At 45.3% G+C, this 23,156-nt stretch overlaps 1 protein-coding gene across 1 annotated transcript in view; it reads left to right on the forward strand.

The window, feature by feature from the left end:
* CACNA2D4 (calcium voltage-gated channel auxiliary subunit alpha2delta 4) overlaps window positions 1-23,156 on the forward strand; it is a 192,863-nt gene that overhangs the window by 73,445 nt on the left and 96,262 nt on the right. The window contains exons 25-26 of the mRNA XM_066634443.1: window positions 9,594-9,697; window positions 19,874-19,903. Coding sequence (XP_066490540.1) covers window positions 9,594-9,697; window positions 19,874-19,903 — 134 coding nt within the window. The remainder of the gene's footprint in view (window positions 1-9,593; window positions 9,698-19,873; window positions 19,904-23,156) is intronic.

A 23,156-nucleotide genomic window follows, 5' to 3' on the forward strand; every position in this document is an offset into this window, starting at 1 on the left:
TGTGGTGTCAGCAGTGGCCCCTTTAAGGGTAAGGCCTGGGCATCCAGCAGAGTGTGCTGCACAGCTGCAGCCACTTGAAGGCAATAGGGCCCTCAGGGATATAAGGAGAGGAGAGGAGAGGAGAGGAGAGGGGGCTGGGCTGGGCTGGGCTGGGCTGGGCTTATTGACTTGGATACTCTGACTGATTTGACTGACTTTGGAATCTGATCTTGGACTGTGACTTGGCTTATTGACTTTGGACTCTGCCCTGGATACTCTGACTGACTTTGTGACTAATGGACTGCTGGAGACACTGGAGTTTGAAGTGTGGCTACTGTGCCCAAGACCTGCTGATGACCCAGGATCTGCTGTAGTGGTGGGAAGCTGCTGGTAGGAGAGAGGAACTCTGCAGGTTGAACAGGCGAGCTACCCTGGAGGTGGGGTCCAGCAGGACTGCAGGGCAGAACCAGGGTCATTTGTTGGAGGAAAGAAGGGGAGCTAATTTGCTTAAAGTGGGCATAATTCTCCAGGCAGAGAATGGCCTTGGAATCAGGCAAAACAACATAGAGGACCAGGCGTCTGAAAACACAGGACAAGAATGTATGACAAAACTAACTAAAAGCTACAAGAGGGGGCTACATTATAAAAATGGGACCTAGAAGAGCATAAAGGTGGGGAAAAAAACTATATATGCAGTGTGATCTTCATTTTAGATGTCAAAAGGGTTTTGTGGCTCCTGAGGTTTGTTTTCCTCCGGAAAATGGGTCCAAATGGCTCTTTGAGTGTTTAAGGTTGCCGACCCCTGACCTAGTCCATAGACATCCTTTTACCTTTCAACATTTTGCAGACTAAAATGAAACACTTTTGTACACTTGTAACAGCCCTGTTCACTCATCAACCTCTTCAAGAGGAATGCTACTGCAGTTCTTCCCAGCAAGCCTCAGAAGTAACTTTGGAGGCTTGTTAATCTCCTCATCAAACAAGAGGCAAATTCTTCTCCAAAGAATTGCTGACATTCCTCACTACCATGGAGCTTCATTATGTTGAACAGGGACCAAATTCAGATGCTGCAGGAGCAAAAACAAAGGGATGGGCACCAATTCCCTGTGGGTCCTCTATGGCCTTCCCCCCCCCAGTTAAGAACATAAGAGCAGCCCCACTGGATCAGGCCATAGGCCCATCTAGTCCAGCTTCCTGTGTCTCACAGTGGCCCACAAAATGCCCCAGGGAGCACACCAGATAACAAGAGACCTCATTCTGGTGCCCTCCCTTGCATCTGGCATTCTGACATAGCCCATTTCTAAAATCAGGAGGTTGCACATACACATCATGGCTTGTAACCCGTAATGGATTTTTCCTCCAGAAACTTGTCCAATCCCCTTTTAAAGTCGTCCAGGCCAGATGCCATCACTACATCCTGTGGCAAGGAGTTCCACAGACCAACCACACGCTGAGTAAAGAAATATTTTCTTTTGTCAGTTCTAACTCTCCCAACCCTCCATTTTAGTGGATATCCCCTGGTTCTGGTGTTATGTGAGAGTGTAAAGAGCATCTCTCTATCCACTCTGTCCATCCCCTGCATAATTTTGTATATCTCAATCATGGGTCCTCTGTGGCCTTTCCCCCCCCCCTCAGTTTTTGCTCCTGCTGTGTTTTAATTCTGCTTCTATTCAATATATTGATGTAACTGCACTCCATGATCTCACTGAGCTCTTGGAAGGTGGAAAGGGAGGGTATAAATCTTTTAACTAAATTACATTGAATTCTTTTTGGGTCGTGGGCCAGAGTAGGGCTTGGATTGACTCCTCAAAATTATCCAAGGTTTGCCGAACTCTTTCTGAAGGTCTCTGATCATTTCTAAATTTATCTAAGATGAGTTTGAGAGAGTTCGCCCACCTCTGCTTGTCACGACTCTACATTGCACATCTCTACATTCTGTGTGCAGTATTTATTTGCTCTTAAGCCGACTGCTCCACTCTGATTTTAAAAGTAAAGAGGGTGTTTTTCTAAAATAATGAGAAGAGTTCAGCAGGATCACATCATCTAGTCCTGCATCCTGCTTTTCACAGCAGCTGCCCAGAAGTCTACCAGGTGCCCCAAGCCAAGCTTGAAGACCATTAGCTTTCCCCTGTTGTTGCCTCCCCTGCAACCGGAACTTAATAGTACACCACTTCTAAACATGAGAGTTCGGTTCTACCAACATTGTTGACTGCAGTTGATAGACCCATTCTGTATAATTTAGTTCATACCCTTTTAAAGAGATACTAGGAAAAGAAAATACAAGCGTACTCCCATATCCACTGTGGTTCCTTTACAGACACCCCCCCCCAGTACCCAGGATGCACTTAAAAACATCGGGAAAGTAAAGAAAAAACACCTTTGCCCACCATTGTGCTGTGAAACTGCTGCATTTTGAGAGCTCAAGGCAATCTTCTGAGCTACCTGGAGCCTCTTCCTTTCTGGGGTGACTTTGGGTGAAGGCAAGAGCCTCCACATGACCAGGAAGAACACAGCAGTTTCACTGTGCAATGGTAGACAAAACTATTTTTGGTTTTTTTACTTAACTGATGTTTTAAAAGTGGTTCCCTGTTCTGTGGAACCGTGGATAATTGGAACCATGAATGTCGGGTATGGGGTATGCTTGTATTTACCTATAGTTAGACCTGTGTGTTTCCAGTGAGCACGATAGAATTACATTCCAGTCTTACTTAATGCAATGGGCTTACTTTTGAGTAAACACACCATTTTCAACCACTTCTACCTAAAATGCACTGTATTTAACAGAGTAAAATGAATCATACCAGCTGCACCATGTGATCAAGATGCATTTGCCCCTCTGCACTCCTAGAGCCCCAAGGTACTAAAGCTTGAAAAACAGCAATTCTGCAGGCTGTTTTTGCATATCTCAAAGGTAGAACAGGGACAGACAGTGATTCACCAGGAATAGGTGCTTGAAAAGAGTGATTATTAAATAGGGCCTGTTGGAGTATATGCTTCCATATGAGCATATATGAGAAGAACTGAATTTCCATGGCAAGGAGCATGAATTCCAGGCAACCTTGATGTCTGGCACTTCTTGGTTTGCAAATAATGCCCTACTGAAGGTAGCAAGGAAATAATTGACAACCTGTTGGTTGGGTTTTCAAATTGCCGGTTTCATTCCTTGAGTAAAAGGATGCCTCTTGCTGCACAATGGAGCCTGTCACTGTGTTGTGCCATGTCCATTGTCTGGAATAACCGTATCTCCTTCTACTAGAATATGATACCTACTGTCACAGCGATACTCTCATAACCAGATTCACTTGCTTGTGGCAACATCTGTTAGTACATGCATAGTGCAGGTGTTAGTAACGTAATCCTTCAGGTAATGGATATTCTGCAGTTGCTCTCAAATAAAATGACTGGACAGTCAGTTTTGGGATAGGGAAATTCTACTTTTCAGTGTCTTATCCTACCGTCCTCACAATTTTTGGCAACCCCACACAATATACCGAATCAGTTTGGAAAAACAAAAACAAATTAAGGGCGCAATTCTAACACGCCTTTGAGCTGGCGCAAGTCCATTGCGCTCTCCCAGGAGGGTCGTGAACATGCCGTAAAGCACGTTTGCACCTCCTTGAGAGTCAGCTGGACCAGTGCAGGGGTGCGTGTCGGCCCATGGAGGCTGAATTTGGGGGGCGGGCAGGTAGGGAGTGAAAGGCGGGGCTGGGATTTATCCTAGCCCCCATTCCCAAGCAGTGTGGAGTGGCTTCAAGCCGTGGTGCTCTCCTTGGACTTATGCCACCTCCGGTGGTGACACAAGTCTGAGGAGACCCATTGGGACTGCGGTGGCTTACCTGGGGGTAAGGGGAAGAGTTTCCTCTTGCCTCCAGCTAAGCCATTTTGGGCTCCAATCTTGCACTGCATACAGCGCAGGCCTCCTGGCCTGCCTCTTCCAGCACAAGATATGAGTGTGCTGCACAATGCATACACAACAGCATGCTATACACAAAAGAATGCTACATCTCTGTAGCACGCAAATATGCATGGATCATTGGAACAGTATCAGGGGGAGAGTAAAAACATGAACAAGCAGCATGCTGGCTATATGAAATACAGCTGTGTGGAGGCAGCCATTCCACAGGGCAAACTATTCATGACTGCATGTTTACAGTTTAGATCCAACAGTTCTCATTGTGTTCCATCATGCCTCCTTTTGCATTATTAGTCCTTTGTCAAAACAGCTGCCCAGAGGAGCACACTGCACATAGCTCTGTGTCAGACGGCCTCTGTCTCTTTGTGTGAGTCAGTCTTAATTCCTGCCAAAATCAGTTGGATTGAAAAGTAACCATCCTACTTCTTGCTGATGACATGTGGTATGTTTGGAACAATCTGGCTTGTTTGAAATGGACAACAGCACCACCTGGTGGAAAAATGCATTACAATCTGGACTGCCAACCCAAGGGGCTTAAGTTCTGGTAGGCTGAAGTCTGGTACGGTGTTTCTAATTTTCAAAGGGAGAATATATGCAGAGACTTTTTAGTTGGGTGTTCTGTGTTCCAAAGGAGATTTATTTTTAGCTTAATCAGCTTGCTTGTGATGTTGACACAATTTGTATGTAGAAACAAGATCTGCTGTACCAGTATTAAGTAAGGGACCACACATCACATCTAGCCATGCAGAAACTCGTGTGCCTCCACATGCATTGCCCCTTATGTAATAACTGAGAAGCAGCAGCCTGTACTCAGGACTACCAGTGGGCAGGTGCAAGAGATTGCATGCTGCTGCTTCCTCTGGATGAGGGCAGTTGTGTTTATGGTCCTCGGGGAGAAACAGCTATGAGCTAGATATTTGCCTGCAACGATACCCCTTTAGCCATGCACAGAAATTTCAGCAAATGTTATGCTACATATGCTCACAGGGTAAATTATATTTAGTATCTATGTTGACAAATGTCTCATTAGTAAACATTTACTGCCATTCAGCTCAAAGCTTTCATCTTTTCTCTTTTTATCCCTGGAGACTTGAATTATGGCATGAATTTATTATGATTCATTATAATTACTAAGTATATTTTAATTTTGCCCTTCCTTTAAGAAGCTTGGGGCAGCATATGTGATTCTCCCTATGTCCTTGTCACATTCCTAACACCCACATGGAGCCTGAATCCAGTGGTCGCAGTTGAACAAACCACCTACCAACGTAGCTCTGTTCAGTTCATTGCTTTTTCAAAACCTGCATGATTATGTATTTGAATCAATGATCATGTAGAGAGATTAGGGGCAGTTGGGTGACTTGCATAGACAGCAGTGTTTTTAAAAAGAAGCTCTTGAATAGTAGCAATGATCATGTAGATCATGATCATGTAGAGAGATTAGGGGCAGTTGGGTGACTTGCATAGACAGCAGTGTTTTTAAAAAGAAGCTCTTGAATAGTAGCACTTCCCCCATCTCCATGACAGCACTGCAAAGCTAGCTAGGGCTGCTTTGCCCAGGGCCACTGCCAGGAGTTGACTGAGGGCTCTTGTCCTAGCACCAGACTAAAATGACATCACATCTAGGAAGAGGGAATCTGCTAGCGCTGCCTACCACCACCCAGGAAGTTTGCCAGGGGAGCAGTGCCCAACACAGAGGTTTACCAGGTGGGTGACTGGCAGCAGTGGACTTCTCCTCTCCTTCAGCGTTGCTTCTCTGGCAGAATGCTGAAGGAGGGGGGTGTTGGCCTTCTACTTTGCTTTTCTGCACCAGGCACTGGAAGGGAAGGGAGGATTAAAGGTTATGTAGAGACTAAGGCTCCTCCCCAGCTTAGCACCAGGAAACTTAAACAGGCACAGTGAAAATTTCATACCTAAAACCATATCTAAGGTGGCTGGTGCCAGCAGTGCAGCTGATGGACAGTGATCTGGGCAACTGCTAAAGTCAACCTTTTGTATCATCAACAGCAGCTATGGGTGCATTGCGTTACAGGGAATTCAAGATAGTGAGTAGCAGTGCAGCTGCTCTATTGCATTTCTGGAGGCCCCATAGCAGTACTTGACTGAGGGCCCCCACAGACCTGGTGCTGCCACAGGGTTTATTCAATCAGTTCCTTGTCCATGTGAACACACCTGGTCTTTCAGATGATCTCAGGTATAATAGGAAATAGTTTCCATGGTAGGAGCCACTGAATACAATAATGGGTGCAATCACAAAAGAATTTTAACATTACACTTAGTTGTCTAAATCACATATTGATTATCCACAGCAACACTTATTTAGACTGGTAGGATTTCTTATATGAGCCAGTTTATTGTATAAACCAGACTTTAATTAAATGTGATGTTAAAGATGGATCCATTACATAATTCTGTCCTCCACACAGGAGAAGGAGGAATTATAAAACCATTCATCCCAGATGTCTTATTGGGTCTGGCTATATGATACTCAAATAAATAGCAGACACTTGGTACAGTGAATGTCAAAGCTGAAACTGTATATCAATTTTGGCCTATTAAGCATATGTCTCTGTGCTACCCATTTCCAAAGCTTCCACTGGTGCCCCACTCAATGTATTTGTCAAGCCTTAATAAATTGTACTGCACCAGTGACTGAAAGAAAGCTCAATAGTTACAACGGAACATATGGTGGCTACATTATAGTCTCTGTAGTTCCAGAATGTGAAACTACAATTAGATGAGATGTATGCAACCCAACACTGGCTTGGTATATATGTATATACCTGTAACACCCTAAAGGGGACCAAAGCTTTGCTATTTTGTATAAAACTGCCCATTTTCTGATATTCCTGAGACCCTGCTCCAGACTGCAACAAGAATCGGGAGGGCGTTCAAGTACAATGATAAAATCTAGATCTGGAAACTTTCCTTCTGTGGTCAAAGCAGATTATATCAAGAAGGCAGATGCACATTAATTATACATTCTAATTTATTTGAACACTCTGTGGAGCTTCCAGAGAAACCAGGGGCTCAGATAAACAGACATGCAGTGTTCATGGATGTCTATAAACATTAATGTTTTTTATCTGTTTTTAAGTTATGTTTTTAAATTTGTTTTAACCTCTGTTGTAAGCCGCCTTGAGTCCCTTCGGGGAGAAAGGCGGGGTAAAAATAAAGTTGATAATAATAATAATAATAACTAATAATGCCTTGGGTAACCAGGACCTTTCATAGTTAAGGATTAGAAATGGAGTTTCTGCTGTAAAGGCATGCACCAGTGTTTTGCTCTTTCAACCCCCAAAAATAAAACGTTTTGAGCATTTTGGCATGACCCCTTCTTCTAATTGTTTTATGTGCCCTTGAAACAGTAGAGAGTTCTTTATGGGAGGAGGGAGAGAAATAGATCTGTTTGAGAGCAGTGAAAGACCTGAGAGCTTATAGCATGTCTCTCTAAACATCCCCTGGTAGGCAGAATTCCTTTTATTTCCTAAAATGTTTGTCTAGCATAGCTGTGAGCTGTAAAAAACAACAACTCTGCCCTTCTCTGCAATGGTTTTGTAATAGGCAATGAAGTCACACTCATACCTGTGTTCTGTGCACAGTCTGTAAAAAAATTGCTTTGGGGTTCTTTAAAGCAAGACAAGCACTGCAAATGAGATTTAGTTCACCCTGTAGTTGCTCTCTTTATATTTCAGTGGCTCATTGGGGATGCTTCTGGGGATGAGGCAGTGTGGGGAAAGCAGGAATAAAAGACTCACAATCACTAGAGTAGCATCGTGGCTAAGAGACTAAACAGTGAACAACATTTCATCTTTGCCATAAGCTCACTAGATGACCTTAGGCAACCCATTGATCACTGAGTGGTGCAGCCCTTCACCTGTTATCACCCTTTATAGTAGTCAGATGGGTTTGCAGATGGGCTGAACACAGAAACAGGGGGGTGCAGGCATAGATACCCTGAGGAATCACAAGAGATGGAGGGAAAATATGGATTATTTAACAATGCCTCTAGGTCCTCCCAGGAATTAGGAAAACTCCAGCTACACATGCACACTGAGGGCATGTGCATGTGCAGGGACAATGGCCACTGAGGGCAGAGTATGCATGCAACTTGCAAGGCTGCCTTGGGTAACCAGGACATTTGATAGCTAAGGATAAGATAACGGAGTTTCTGCTTCCTAGCTGGTGCAGCCATATTTCTCAGCATGGTCGTGGCAAATACTAATGAAGGCTGCAATCCTATGCACACTTTCCTGGGAGTTAGACCTATTAGACACAGTGGGAGTTACTTCTGATTAGACATGCATAGGATTGTGCCTGAAGTGTGGCAGTGGATTGCCTAATTTATTGTCATACCACACATAGCAGTCCACGTTAGGCTGTGGATTGGCAGAAGGTGGCAGATTGGTGGAGAGCCTGTGTACCACTTCTGTTGGCCGCTGCCACCAGCCCCATCTGCTTCTCCTCCTAAACTTCCTGCTTTGATTATTTTTAAAAGGCAGAGGGGAACAGAAGGAGACAAGAGTGGAGGTGGCCTGGAGCATGTCCTGGAATTCTTTTTTTCAGAATCACTTAAGTGTATAGGTATTTTATGATCATGAAAAGTTCACCTTAAAACAGAGAAAATATGGAGTGAGCAGAGAGCTATGCAGGTCAGGTGGGTGGAGTTTGGAGCTTTGCTACTTAGTCATATCATAGTGTGGCCTATGCAGGTGGTCGCAAAAAACTTGCATTTTGTATCCCACCTTTCTCTTTTAGCTCAGATAAGCTCAGAAAATGGTATAGCTCATAATGGGCTATATTGTGCTTGAATAGATTAACTTTAGGATAAGCATAGAAATGACAATTTCCTTGTCACTGCAAATTCATTTCATTGAATTTTGCAAATAGTTCTGATAAATAAGCAGTGTCATTCCTAATCTCCTTGAGGTCAACACTGTGCAAAGCATTTGTGTCTTCAAAAAATTCCACAACAGCGTCGAAAAGGTCATAAAAGCATTTCACACAGTTGCCTTTTGATAGTGAACAACTTCAATATGAAGCAGCTAATGTTCAGAATCATCATTCTCAACACAAATCTCCCTGAATCAGTTGTTGAGAGCATGGCTTTAAAGTATTTACTGCATTAATGATAGTGTGTAACAGGGATAGGAACTCGAGTCAGGTGACTTGAGTCAGAGTAGCAAAACATGTTTTTCATTGACTTGTGCAGACTTGAGTCACCTGAGTCGATGACTTGGGCATTGACTTGAATCTGAGGCTACTGACTCGGCACTTGGTCCCCATGCATGCAGACTCAAGTCTGTCTGTGCTTGCTTTTTTTTGCGGTGTGAAAGACCTTGTAATTTTTTTGCTTCTGCAGTTTGTATTCAGTGACCAAGAGAAAAAACACACAGAGACGAAACATGGTATACTGATCTCATTAGAGTGCTGGTGACATATTTACTAAAAATTCCAAGAGTTTCCATAAGACTTCAGCACTATGCAGAGGCAGAAATTTGGAGTGCCATTTGCCAGCATGGTACCATAATCCCACCACTTCCAGCACTCTTCTGCTGCCCCCTTACCTCTTAGTGCCCACCTAGGTAATCCCACCACCAACCCCAGGGGTGGTACTGCCCACTCTGAGAACCACTGCTCTGAAGTATATTGGTAGGACTTCCCTGTTCCAGATGGAATAAAAATATGCTTTTTTTTCTAGTAAGTTCCTGACCCGAGAAGATAAAGAGAGCATTTTCACAATGGACCATTTCCCCCTGTGGTACCGCCGAGCAGCTGAGCATCTTTCAGGGAGCTTCATTTACAGCATTCCTTTTGAAGAATCAGGTAAATGCCTATAATTCTTATGTTTTTAATACCACTGATGGTAATTCAGTTAGAAGGCAGCTTGTTAGCACAAGGGACAAGTCAGAAACTTGCAAAGGAAGTCTGTTGAAGGAAGTACTGGAGAAGGCACTGGCACGGCTTGCCTTGAAGAAAACTTGGATTACAGCAAACACATAGTTGCAAATTCCATGTCAATTGAAACCTACGGATGTGTCGCACAGGCATATTTTCCCACAGAACTGCTGCGTGTTTGGTTTGGGCCTTTGATGGATGTGTGAAGCTGCCTCTCCAGTCAGCCATTTAGCTCCATAGTATTCCAGATGGGTCTTTCCCAGTCCTGTGTTGAGATGCCAGGGGTTGATCCTGGGACCTTTCATATACAAAGCATGTGTCCTACCACTGAGTTACAACACCTTCCACACAGTTATATGTCTGCCATACACAGAATGGAAGGTTGGAGCTGTGAAGGAGGAGAAGGAGAGAGGTGGGCAGGACTATTAATCATTTTTATAATTTGCATAATAGTCAGCAGTTCTTGCAGATTAGATGTTAGTTCTGTGTTTACAAGAGTGGGTTTTTCATGGGTTTGCCAACAACTAGTGTAAGCTTTAACCCTCCTGCTAAGGAAAGTTCTGTTGATCATCATCTAATCTCTGCCCTTGCTGTGGCTGTGCCATAATGCAGACTTTGCTCACCATGAAAAATGACATGCAGAAGTATAGTTTAAGGCAGCCAAAATTAACCCAATGCAGAACCACTCTCAGGGCAATTGGTGCCATATGCTTTCATTAAACACACAGCAGTTGGGTTGAAGTTGCACTAAACATAATGGATTGTTGTGGGGGACTCAAGCCAGGTTTCTTAAGAAGCATTGTACATGCCAATGCATCAATCAGTTACCAATCTGACATGTGTTTACCCCAAGGTTGAACATGGTGGGAAAGCATTGGAAGACCTCAGCTCCTCTGCATGGGAGCTGCCATATTATCATGGGAGAGAATATTATCTATATACTAGTATTGTAACTACTGTGAAGTTTTAGTGACAAAAAAAAGTAGCTTTAAAAGAGGATTAGGTCAATTCCTTGAATCATTGGTTTATCAAGGCTAACTACCCACATTTAGGGCAATGCACTTTTGAATACTGGCTCCTGGGGCTTAAGCAGTGCCTTGCTTGAGAGTTTTTAGAGGCATGTGACTGGCTGTTGTTGGAAAAAGAATACCGAAATTAGTGGATATTCTTGGTCATATCCATCAGAGCTGCTTTTGTTGCATGCAGAACTCCTTTGAAGAAATTGTAGAAATTCATTACTCCACACTCTGGAGTAAATTTGCAAGTATAAGAACACCTAAGGTGGACGGGAGGTGTCAGATATGTCATTTTTCCAACCTTGGAGGTCATGTTTCCACAGCTACAGCCACAGGGGGCTCCGGTGGGGACCAGACCCCCACAGATATATTCTAGACCCCCCTTGTGAATGTCCAGCACTTGTTTAAAAAATAAGCATCTAGCCATTTTGTTTGTGGAGATACAGGTGCAGCCTGTTTATCCACGGATCTTTTATCTGCGGATTTGTCTCAAGGCGAATGGGATGGGGGAACTGAAAGTCACAACACCTTTGCCCCTTTTGCCCTTCGCTGGCATCTCCTCCTTTTCCAGGCAGCCCAAAACACTGCAAAAAGGCTCAGGCAGGGAAATAGCCTTGGAGCTATGAAAGAGGCTCCCCTTGCTAAGGAACAGTAAGACTCCTGGAGCACCTGAGCCAGCGAAGAGGGGAAGGGGGGCAGAAAACCTCTGCAGCCAGAGCACATGCAGCAAGGTGGAAAGCGCTCTCTCTCTCTCTCTCTCTCATACTCACTGTCTCTCTCTCTCTCTCTCTCTCTCTCTCACACACACACACACACACACACACACACACAGGCAGCTGTAGTAGCAACAGAGGGAATTGCTTAAAAAAACCCAGGGAGTGTTTGCTGAATTCCCCCCCCCCCCATAGTGCAGGCTCTCTGTGCTCCAGCCTACTGAAACAAAACAGCCCAGCAAGGCTACAATCCTCTTCACACTTTCCTGGGACCTGGGAGTAAGCCCCATTGACTAGAATGGGACTTACTTCTGAGTAGAAACGCATAGGATTGGACTCTCAAAAGGTCAGCATCCCACCAGTGAAAGAAGCAGGGACAGCTGGCAACAGGGAGGGCTGAGAACAGAGGGGGAGGCGGGAGGGGGAAGAAAGGGGAGTGCTTTAAAAATCCCAGGGAGTGTTTGCCTAATTTCCCGCCCCCCCCAGATGGTGCAGGCTCTCCATGTGGAACAAAATGATCCACACTTTCCTGGGAGTAAGCCCCATTGACTACAGTGGGGCTTACTTCTGAGTAGGCAGGCATAGGACTGGACTCTTAAAAGGTCAGCATCCCACCTGTGAAAGAAGCGGGAGGGCTGAGTACAGAGCGGAGGGGAGGGGATTGATAACAGCTGCCTTAGTTTCCTTCCATCCAGAAGTGTCAGGCTGCAGCCTATTTGCGTAACTCTATGGGATTTAGCACAATGCGTTTTTTGTTAATCACACCAAGTCACAGAACTAATGCAGATAAATAGGCTCCATCTGTAAAGTGTGGAGGTTTTGTTTTACCCACTTGCTCATTCAGGGCCAAATTAGATGTTTTCATATCATGCTCAGATCCCACATTTGGAATTCCCACTGTTGGCTATGGGGATCAGGTCTGTATCAGGATCGTAGCCCAAGGAAGGGGTGTTCACCTTTACCCTAGCATAAATTTCCTGCCCCAAAACACCCGCTCTAACCTATTTGCTTCAAATGGTAGCCTAGGGGAATCTTTAATGGGAAAATAATCTAGGAAGGAAGGGTTAGCTCCCCCTTCTTGTGCCATGATTATAATTCAAACCAGAGCCCTTGCAGATGCTGCTGCTGCTGTTTTTAAATCACCTGAAGGGAGGAACTGGGAATCTCAAGCATGGGGTTCAAAAGTGCATTTTAAGGTAACTGCTAGTTTAGCCTTAAATAATAAAGCAAATTACTTTCGGCATGTTAGGCTACCTATATTTGTGTTCTGGATACTCTCAAATGATTCCATACTCCCTTAGGCCCTCTCACCAGAAAATCTCTTGCTACGGGCATGACTGTTTCTGTAAAAAGTTTGATAAAAATTTCAGTTCTCATAAGAACTTCCTCTGCAGGGTTGGAGGAAGAGATGAATGATGTCATAAAATGACACCTGCCTCCCCCCAAAAAGGCAGGGAAAACCTGTGAGGATTTTGGGAACTATATGAAGTTTAGAAATAACTCAGAGCCCCTCTTTGTACTCCTGTTTAACCTCTCTCTGCTCAGACACTGTCATTGCAGTGCACAGCATTTTAGCTGTAAAGCTTTTTTTGGCAGTGTGGTGGGAGGGAGGGTGGGTGGAGAAGTCAGCAGCAGAGAGGAGATGATGTGGGGAGGGGGGGAGATAGTGAACCAGGATATAAGTATGTGGGAGAAAGTGGAGAAAAAGTACCTTTTCTTCCTTTCTCTATTTTCTGTTTTGTCCTCTGGAGTTGCCATCTGTCCACTACTGGCAACTGCTCCAACTAGTAAGACTGTGTTCTGGCAGCTAACCAGTACAGTATTTGTTTGTAAAATCAGTTCACTTGAGAGCGGGCTGAATAATTTGATGTTTTTGTGGTTCACTTTCCACCTTCCATTCTGGTTCCATCGTGACCTGCCATCAGGGGTGGCGTCCCAGGTCAGCCAGCTTGAATCCTGCCTGAGGGCTCATGCCTTCAGCACTGGTAGTGTCCAGTGAGCCATCAAAGAGCAGTTAAGGGTGCCGTGGGCGGCCCAGTGCAGGGCTTTGCCCCAGGGTCTCCAGCACCCTGGTACTGTCATTGGAGCACTAATCTCCATCCATCACCTAACTGAGTCCTTTCTGATTGGCCAGATAAATTCTGCCAAACCTGACCTTGGTCCAGCAAATTCCATCTTGGTTCTGCATCTCGCTGGTATTTTTGAAATCAGAAGTTGGCAACTGGACTAACATCAAATATAAAGTATATAAATATAGCAGGGATGGGAGGAAGTGCTTTTCTTTTCCCTTCCTTTGTGCATAACGTGGTGCCCCATGGCTGTCCATAGACTATACTTGCATACTGGTTATTTTCACCACCCATGTACCTCCTGTATCACTTTGTGATAATGCTATAAACACCTCCAGAAATTAATCTATTTGCATCTTAATGTGTTGATTTGGGCAACCCTTTTGGATCAGCAGGGGATGGAAATGAAGGTACCTTTTATAGAATATGCCCATTCTTCCTCTTGTCTGCCCCACAAAGATCCCCTGCTTCTTCAGTCCCTCCTCTTTATCCTTCCTTTGCATCATTGCCTTTACTACCTCAGTAACCATCTTCCCTCTGAGTTTTGCCATTTTTATCCCCCTTAGTCATTGCTTCTGATATCACAGAGAGTTACTCTGGTACTATAGCGAACATGTGCAGTATCATATATAAGCCTCCTGCTCTGCAATGGATTCCCTCTGTAAGCCTCCTGCTCCTCAGTGGGTCTCCATGGACCTGTGCCAGCTGTGTAGCAGGCGCAAGTTTGAGGAGAAAAAGGGGGCAGAGAGGCTGCTAAATGCTGGATTGGATCTGGCACACACCATTGCCACTGAGTCCATGCCTCCCACAGCCTCCCTATCCCTGTTCCTTCCCCCTTCCTGCCCAGCTTTTCTTCCTTCCCACCCTTGCCACCTGTGGCAGCACTCAAAAAATGGCTGTGCAGTCCGTCAGCAGCCATTTTATGGCAGCAGAACTCTTTTCTGCTGTCATAAATGCCTCCGCACGACAGTCCAGTACACAGCAGGATTGAGCTGTTAGTTCTTGTTCCCTATGCATTCCCAGTTTGCAGGTGCAATTTTAACCCCTTTTCGCACCCTTTAGTGACCTAAGTACAGGAGGTAAGAGGGTTCATCATCACAAAACCTCCTCCTCCTCCTGGCTGACTCTATCAAAGCCTCCCAAGGCTTTCAGCTGCCAGCCACTATCTCTTCCTTCTTGGGTATCCCCTTTTCCTCCTTAAGATAGTGTGACAAGCTGCTCACTATGAGAGGGCAGCATCTCACAGTAGCCCAGTTTCTCATGATATCCCAGTTCCTTCACTAGCTGAATTTTCATGGCCCACAAGATGGAACCATATCCCAGTTGCCTTGGCAACCTGCCCATTCTCCACTCCACCTCCCTGTATGGGGAGTCCTTTGCAGACCACTACTTTGTCCCCTTCCCATTATTGTCAGTGTCATTGGGCAAGGCTGCATCTGAGGCTCCTACAAAGGGGGCTCCATGCAGGGGTGGCATCATGGTTGGCCAGGCTGTGGACAGACCAAGGGCCCATGCTCACCCAGCCAACTGGCCCTTGTGTAAAGATCAAAATTGGGGTGCATACTTGAGATGAGTCTGATAAGCCTCTCTCAATGGAGGTAGTGAGTCTTTCCTATCCCACTATTAGGAGAAAGTCAGGTCCAATCAGGGATAGTAAATAGAAAGCATTTTATTGATTCACAGCAAGAAGTAGCTAACACTATCTAAGTTCCTAGACACACATCAATCCATTCTCTCTCTCTCTCTCTCTCTCTCTCTCTCTCTCTCTCTCTCTCTCTCTCTCTCTCTCACACGCGCACACACACGCACACACACCCCTAGGAAGAACAGATGATTCCAGAGTTGTTCTTTTCCTTTTTTAACTTACCAAAGATCCATTGAGGTGTGATTCCCAGTCCCCAACTTGGGAGAAATTCAGTGATGCAGACTTCGCTTCATCTCTTTATCCCCTTGGGGCATTTGCTCCCAAGGGGCTATATATGTCATACTCGTCTCTTAGACTGGATATGTCCATTCCTAAGTGGAATGGACATATTGGAATGGTGCACCCTTAGGAAAGATGCACAGGCTTTTTAGAGGCCTGCTGCTTTTTCTGTCTCTGTGTCCTTGGACCTTGATAAAATACATCTGGTGCTGAGACATCTCCTGGTGGTTGGCACTGATAGCTGGTAGGAATGCTGCACCATTATCTCTTGCAGAACTCCGTCCATGCTCACATTTAGAGTTTTTTCTTCTTCCCTAAGAGGGAGTTGTTCATTTATAGCTTATTGATGTAAACTGACCTGATTCCTTCTTCTTTATCTCCTCAGTTGGTCCAGTCCTTCAGCTTCTTGTCAGAATTTAGCATGGAGTCTAGCTGACTGTCTTGCCCATTCACACAGTTTTACAGTCTTTGTCTCACACATTCTTCCCCTTTTGCTAACTCCTATCATATATAGAATTTTGAGGAAGGGGGTGGTAGAAGAGGGAAAGGAATAGCAAGGAATTCTTTCCTAATAATCAATAACCTATATGCGTTAATTACAGCATAATAGAAATATATACCTTGTAATGAAGCACCATAACAACCCAAATCACTCCTGACGTTGTAACAGGTTGGCAAAAGTTGTTTAACAAGCTGCCAGGCTTGAAAGTGGTGGTTTAAAAATGGAGCCTGAATACCACCTCTTGAAATGGTGTGGATGTGGCTGTGTCTTTTAGCAAATGGCAGCTTGTGGTTCTTTCACCCAAATCTGAGTTCTGTCACGCACTGGTGCTGCCCAGATCCACCCTTCCTCTGACCCTGCTCTCCCTCTCCCATGTACCTCACATCTCCACTACTAACCTACTGGCACCAACAGAGGCCTCCAGAGCTACTGCTGTGTGCACCACGCCACTGCCCATTTGTAGCAGCAGCCTAGAAGCATGTGATTGAGGCCTGGCTTTTGCACCACTGTAACCCTGCTAATTGGGTAAGAGGCACTTTTTCAAGTGGGTGCTCCTTTTTTTTAGCAGGGGGAGAGTAACTGGCCCACCTCACCCCAGCACTGTCTGTTCTAGTGGCTGTCTGCTGGTATTCATTTGCATCTTTTTAGATTGTGAGCCCTTTTGGGACAGGGAGCCATTTAGTTATTTGATTTTTCTCTGTAAACCGCGTTGTGAACTTTTAGTTGAAAAGCGGTATATAAATATTGTTAATAATAAAAGGCCTTGTGCTGCTGGAATACTAGTTTCAGCAGAGCAAGTCTGCAATAGAATTGGGACCTGAGACTCACAACTCTTGTGCCTCACTGAGGTTTCTGATGAAAAGGGGACATCTGGTTCTTAAGTCTTTATTTACCCTCTTGTTTTCTGAAAATTCTTAAAGTTATCAAAATTCTTAAAGTTCCCATTATTCCATTCTATAAACGATTCCATATACCTGGACATCCTTAAATCACAGAGCCTCTTGTAGGTGTTCTTGGTACAGATGTGCTCCAGTATCTGTGGGGGTTCAGTTCCAGAATCCCTTGTGGTTACATGAAACCACAGATACCAGGCAAGCGTCTTCTGAGCCCTGCAGAGGCTGCACGCTTCCCTGGCCTTCGTAATGCCTTTTAAAGGCATAAAAACATCACTTCTGGTTTTGACAAAAAACCAGGTTGCTTTTTTCGTTGTTGTTTAAACAGTCATTCTGAGACCAGTGAGCCCTCGGGTGGACGCGCACAGTCTCTGCTGGGCTCGGAAGGCCCTCCAGAGGCAAGGACAGCACAGCTCCCCCCACCTTCGGTGGGTTAGCAGCGGGGCACAGGGAGCTCATGCATCCATGGATATTTGAAACGGTGGATATAGGATCTGCGGATATGGGGGGGTGCTGTATTACTATCTCTACCTACTTATATAGACTCTATATAGAAATATAGACTCTGAGGCTATATTTTAGTTAAGGAACAGAGTCTTTCATGGAGATAGCATATCTTTCTTTCTCTTTGTGTGAGCAAGTCTAACGAATGAGGGAGAGAGGCTGTTCTCACATTTTCAGATCTGAGTGTCAGATCAAATGTCCAAAGTCACACAGGCATTCATTGTTTAGCACATCCATAGACCAGTGTTGCTATGCTGAGTCTCTGTTCCTATTTCAATTTATACTGTGTTATTTTCTACTGGTTCCCTCGCCCTTCTGTAGAAAATGCTATTTTGGAATTTCTATCCAGAGTGGGTATTTAAAATTGATTTCAGCAGATAATTGGGGAATCTGTCTACAGGACATTTGTTAATTTGAATACTGGATGCAAGAGTTAGGGCACAATCCTATTCTGTGCTGGAACAGGCAAGCCAAGAGACCTATGGGTCTCCTTGGACTTGCGTCACCTCTTGAGGTGTCACAACTCCGAGAAGAGTAGAGTGACTTGGAGCCACTCCATTCTCCCTGGGGGTGGGGGGAGCCCCGCCTCCCAGTCCCCACCTTCTCGCCCCTGGGGCTGCCCACCACCCGCCCTCCCCCTGTCCAGAAATGCCTCGCTTCCGCCTCCCCTCACCTACCTTTTGTCCTTGCTTTGGCCCAGCCGGGCCGACGCAAGAGACGAAGAGGAAGCTGGCGCGGAGACTTCCATCAGCCTCCGCAGGCCAGCGCTTTTTGGAGTGCTGGCCTGGCTTCCTCTTGAGGAGGTGCAAACATGCCTTATAGCATGTTTGCGACCCTCCTGGGCCAGCACAAGGGACTTGCGTCGGCCCAAGAGCATCTCTGGATTGCGCCCTTAGATTTGTGCAAGATGAGGGGTTGATGGGAAGAAGAGGGAGACTTCAGGCAGAGGCAGGCAACAGCTGCTGGTGTATTGATGCACTTTCACTTCTGGTAAGCTGTTGTTCAAAGTTTTTTGTTTGTGCTTTATTCAGAAACCTTTGGTGAAATACCTCAGGTGATATGGGGACAAAATGAATATGTAAATACACCTTGAGAACTTATACTTCACTTAAACCACTTGGAAGTGTCTTCAAAACTATTATCCATCCCCTGTCAGTGTTTAACAAGAAGCTAACTACAGTGGTTCCTGAAGTTATAGCAAAGGACATCTGCATTGGGGTATTTCAAACTCCTGCTGCATGTGACCAGGAGCAGGACATTAGAATAAATATCTGTGGGGGGAAATGTCATGTTCTTGTTCTCATATCATTTTCCACATGCAAAAGGTAAGATCAGAAGCTGGAATTAGTACCATGTCCAGTGAGAACATAAGAACAGCCCCACTGGATCAGGCCATAGGCCCATCTAGTCCAGCTTCCTGTATCTCACAGCAGCCCACCAAATGCCCCAGGGAGCACACCAGATAACAAGAGACCTACATCCTGGTACCCTCCCTTGCACTGGCATTCTGACATAGCCCAGCTCTTGTTTCTTTAGGCTTTGTGCAGTATCTGTCTGCATAACTGTGCAGGAGTGTGGTGAAGTCACGTGGCATCCTGCTTGAGGGTTTCAGTGTCCTTTGCCTGTCCCCAAAATTGCGCACAGACATGAGTGAAAAAGAGGTTTTTTGAGTGCCACAAGGATAATGGCTGAGGCGAAGGAGAGTCCTTGAATTGAACAAGTGCTCCCTTAGGTCTGTGCAATGCCTTTCCACAAATCAACTTAATTTCATTTTTTCAAACAAAAAATCTACACAAGACCTAAGGCTAAGGCTGAATGAAGCTGCAAAGTCATGATCAGGACACATTGGGCACCGGTGATGGAGCTGAGAATAAAAAAAACAATAACAAATGTGGGAACTGTGGGGAAAGAGAACGGACAATCCTTATGTTTGATATAACCTGTAGTGTCGCAAATACTACTAAGAAATAAAAATAGGATTGAAAACATTTGATCAGAAATTGTGACCTTCAGAATGTCCCTGTAACCACAGAAAACAGAACAGTTGCCCAGCACAAGGAAATAAAAGCGCTTCCAGTCCACACTCTGTTCTTAGACCTCATTGACTCATACAGCAGATGGTGTGTCTCTTTCTTGAACAGGGGTGTCAAACTTGTTTCCTACAGAGGGCTGGTTAGCATTCATGGTGCCAGCTGAGGTCCGGAAGTGACATCATTAAGCAGAAAGTGACATCATTAAGCAAATGATAGCCAGAAATAAGGACTTTGGGCCCAGTTCTAAGCTTTGTGCACCGGCTTACTCCGTTGGTGCTAGCCCAGCACTGGCTGGTGCTGGGCTAGTGCTGGGTGAGCACTGGAGCTCTGCTGCTCGGTGGTTGTGTGCACCGCCGAGTAGCGAAGAGGAAGGTGGAGGCAAGGGGGGAGGCGGGGAGGAGGTGTTCTGTGGAGGGAGGGTGGGAGGAGGTGTTCTGTGGAGGGAGGGTGGGGAGAGGCGTTCTGGGGGGGAGGCATTCTGGGGGGTGGGAGTGGGACAGGAGGGAGGGAGGACTGGTAGATCTTTGCTCCACTGGATCCAGAGCCTCCATGTTGGGCTGGCCACCCGATACGGAGGTTCTTGATTCTACGGCAATCTTTGGGTCACTGTAGAATCGAGTAGAGCCATTGCAAGGCTACTAACTTTACCCGAGGGAGGGGGACAAAAGTCCCCATTGGTGGCTGCCTGGAGCATGCAGGATATGGTGGCAGCCATTTTCGGCACCACTGCAGCCCCCCGCACCAGGCAGCTCAGGATTGGGCTGTTTGTTCCCACACAGAAAATCATTAGCTGCAAATGACAGAAGAGAGAATGTGCAGATCTTGTTCGTAATTTCAAGATATGAGAGAGCCCAATTATTACAATGGAGGAGCCCAATTAACAGAGGTTAATATAACAAGGGTCGGATAAATTGCTTCAGGCAGGGGGTCACATTCACCCCATGGGCCTTATGTTTGATACCCCTGTTCTAGAATGAGTCTCTTCAGGCTGCAGGTAGGGGCTCAATTAGGATGCACCTCCTTAGAAAAAGGCATCTTCTGCACATAAGAAACTAGATGCCGGGGAAAAGCGTTCTTTTTTTGTACGTGCACAGAAGTGCATTCACATGAACTCACCTGCTTGTAGCCTGAAGTGGTCACTCTGAAAATTAGTTAACTAAGGGCACAAACCTAACCCACTTTCCAGCACCGACATAAGGGCAATGCAGCTCCAAGATAAGGGAACAAGCATTCCCTTACTTAGAGGAGGCCGCTGTGAGTGTCACCCAACTCAGGATGCAGCACACGTCCATTTGGCACAGCTATACCAGTGCTGGAAAGTTGGTTAGGATTTGGACCTAATTCATCTGTTTGGAAGAATGGCTAAATACATAGTAGTTATCGTCCGATGTACCAGTCTTTGGAAGGGCTGGTGTCCCTTTCTGATGATACATCTCCCTCTTTGATGATAAATGCTCAGCACCTGTGTCACATGAGAGATCATGTGTTTCTCTAAAATCTTTAATTTTATCACAGATATCATGACCATTTGGAGAGTGGCAAAGCAGTTCTTTCCTTGGAGAATGTGACCATCATCCATCATTGCAGTTGCTTCTTTGGTGAATAAAATATACTGCAAAACTCATACAATTCTGGACCTCTGGTGATCAACTGAGGTCTGGGTAGCAATACAATTTTTAGAATGATTTTAATTCACCCACCTACTGAAAAGATGGCAGGAGTCCTGATTAAATTCCATTTTGTTGGTTGGGCAGAGCAAAATATGGGGAAATCAGGGAGCATCAGAGTGTATCATTGGTTCATACATGCAGTTTTGCCACCAGCAGCCCTACGTGCAAACAGGCTTGCAGTTGTTGGGATTTGCATGTTGGATATAGTGAATTGCATGTTGAATGGAGTTCAAGGGATAAGGTTGCCCAATGGGTCAGTTCTATGTGATCCTCTGTTCTCTTAAAAAAAAGAACCTAGGGGTATCACTGTGCCACTTGAGAAGCAGGTTGGCATTGCTGCTAGGAGTGCCTTCTTCCCTGCTAGGAGTGCCACCCATCAGGTGGGTCTGATGTTGGCAGACTGAGCTTTGCCTTTGTGATGTCCAGGTTTGATCATTGCAATGGAGAGGAGGCTGTGGAACAGAAGCTTTGCAGGCTTCCCCAGTGTTGCTCTCCCCTCTGTTTGGGAAAGCACATGTATTTTGCTGGTTTTGTTAATTATGTGGAGGGGGGGCTGTCATCCAAACCACTCCACTATATAATTTTTTTTAAATTCTTTGAAATATTTGTATCCCACCTTTCCTTCCAAAAATGAGATGCCCAAGGCAACTAACAACAAAATTAAAATCCAAATTACAATAAAATACCATAAAACAAGGACAATGTCTAACAAACCCAAAATAAAACAACATTAGAGAATTATTATAATAAAGTAATAATACACTTGGATTAGCAGCACTTGTAGAACTGTTCCCATCCCCCATTGAGAAAAATTTGGCAAGAGACAGGGAAAGGTCCTGAACATGTACATGGCCTTACCGGTAATTGCGTGAGGTCATAGTTCAGGGGTAGAGCCCATGCACACAGAAGTTAGAGCTTTGCACACAGAAGGTCTGAGATTCAATCCCTGGCATCTCCAGATAGGGCTGGGAAAGACCTTTGCCTGGAACCCTGAACAGCTGCTACTAGTCAGAGACCTTGTAGCTTCCAATAGCTGGCAGAGCTTCCTCTGGCACCTTGCTCTGTTTCTGATGAAGGGGAGAAGTAGCTACCACAAACAAGTGTACTGGCTTTATCTACACTCCCTGCAATTTGCAGTTCCTTGAATGAAAGTGCTACGGTTGCCCCTAGCAACCACTTTGGCCTAAAGGTATCCCTTACAGCTAAAGCCTGTGGTGTTTGTGATGGTGATATTTCTTTAGGCTACAAGCAGGCCTTGTAGTCACAATATTTCAGCTACAAGCAGGTGAGTTCATGTGAATGCATTTCTGTGCACATACAGAAAAAGAACGCTTTTCCCTGGCATCTAGTTTCTTATGTGCAGAAGATGCCATTTCCTAAGGAGGTGCATCCTATCTGAGCCCCTACCTGCAGCCTGAAGGGACACATTCTAGAACAGGGGTATCAAACATAAGGCCCGTGGGCTGAATGTGACCCCCCCGAAGCAATTTATCCGGCCCTTGTTATATTAACCCGTTAATTGGGCTCCTCCATTGTGATAATTGGGCTCTCTCATATCTTGAAATTATGAACAAGATCTGCATATTCTCTCTTCTGTCATTTGCAGCTAATGATTTTCTATGTGGGAACAAACAGCCCAATCCTGAGCTGCCTGGTGTGGGGGGCTGCAGTGGTGCCGAAAATGGCTGCCACCACATCCTGCATGCTCCAGGCAGCCACTGATGGGGACTTTTGTCCCCATCCCTCGGGTAAAGTCAGTAGGGTTGCAATGAGTCTACTCTATTCTACAGTGACCCAAAGATTGTAGAATCAAGAACCTCCATATCGGGTGACCAGCCCAACACGGAGGCTCTGGATCCAGTGGAGCAAAGATCTACCAGTCTTCCCTCCCTCCCGTCCCACTCCCACCCCCGGAACATAGTTCACATTCACAGTAGTTCCTAAGAAGAATATTTGAGATCTATACCAGGGAATAGGATGCACATATCAAGATACACACAATGCCTGTTGTTCCTAAATTGTGCCCCTTCTACCTCACAGAG

This window comes from Tiliqua scincoides, chromosome 7 (genome assembly GCF_035046505.1).
Source record: "Tiliqua scincoides isolate rTilSci1 chromosome 7, rTilSci1.hap2, whole genome shotgun sequence".
NCBI lineage: Eukaryota > Metazoa > Chordata > Lepidosauria > Squamata > Scincidae > Tiliqua > Tiliqua scincoides.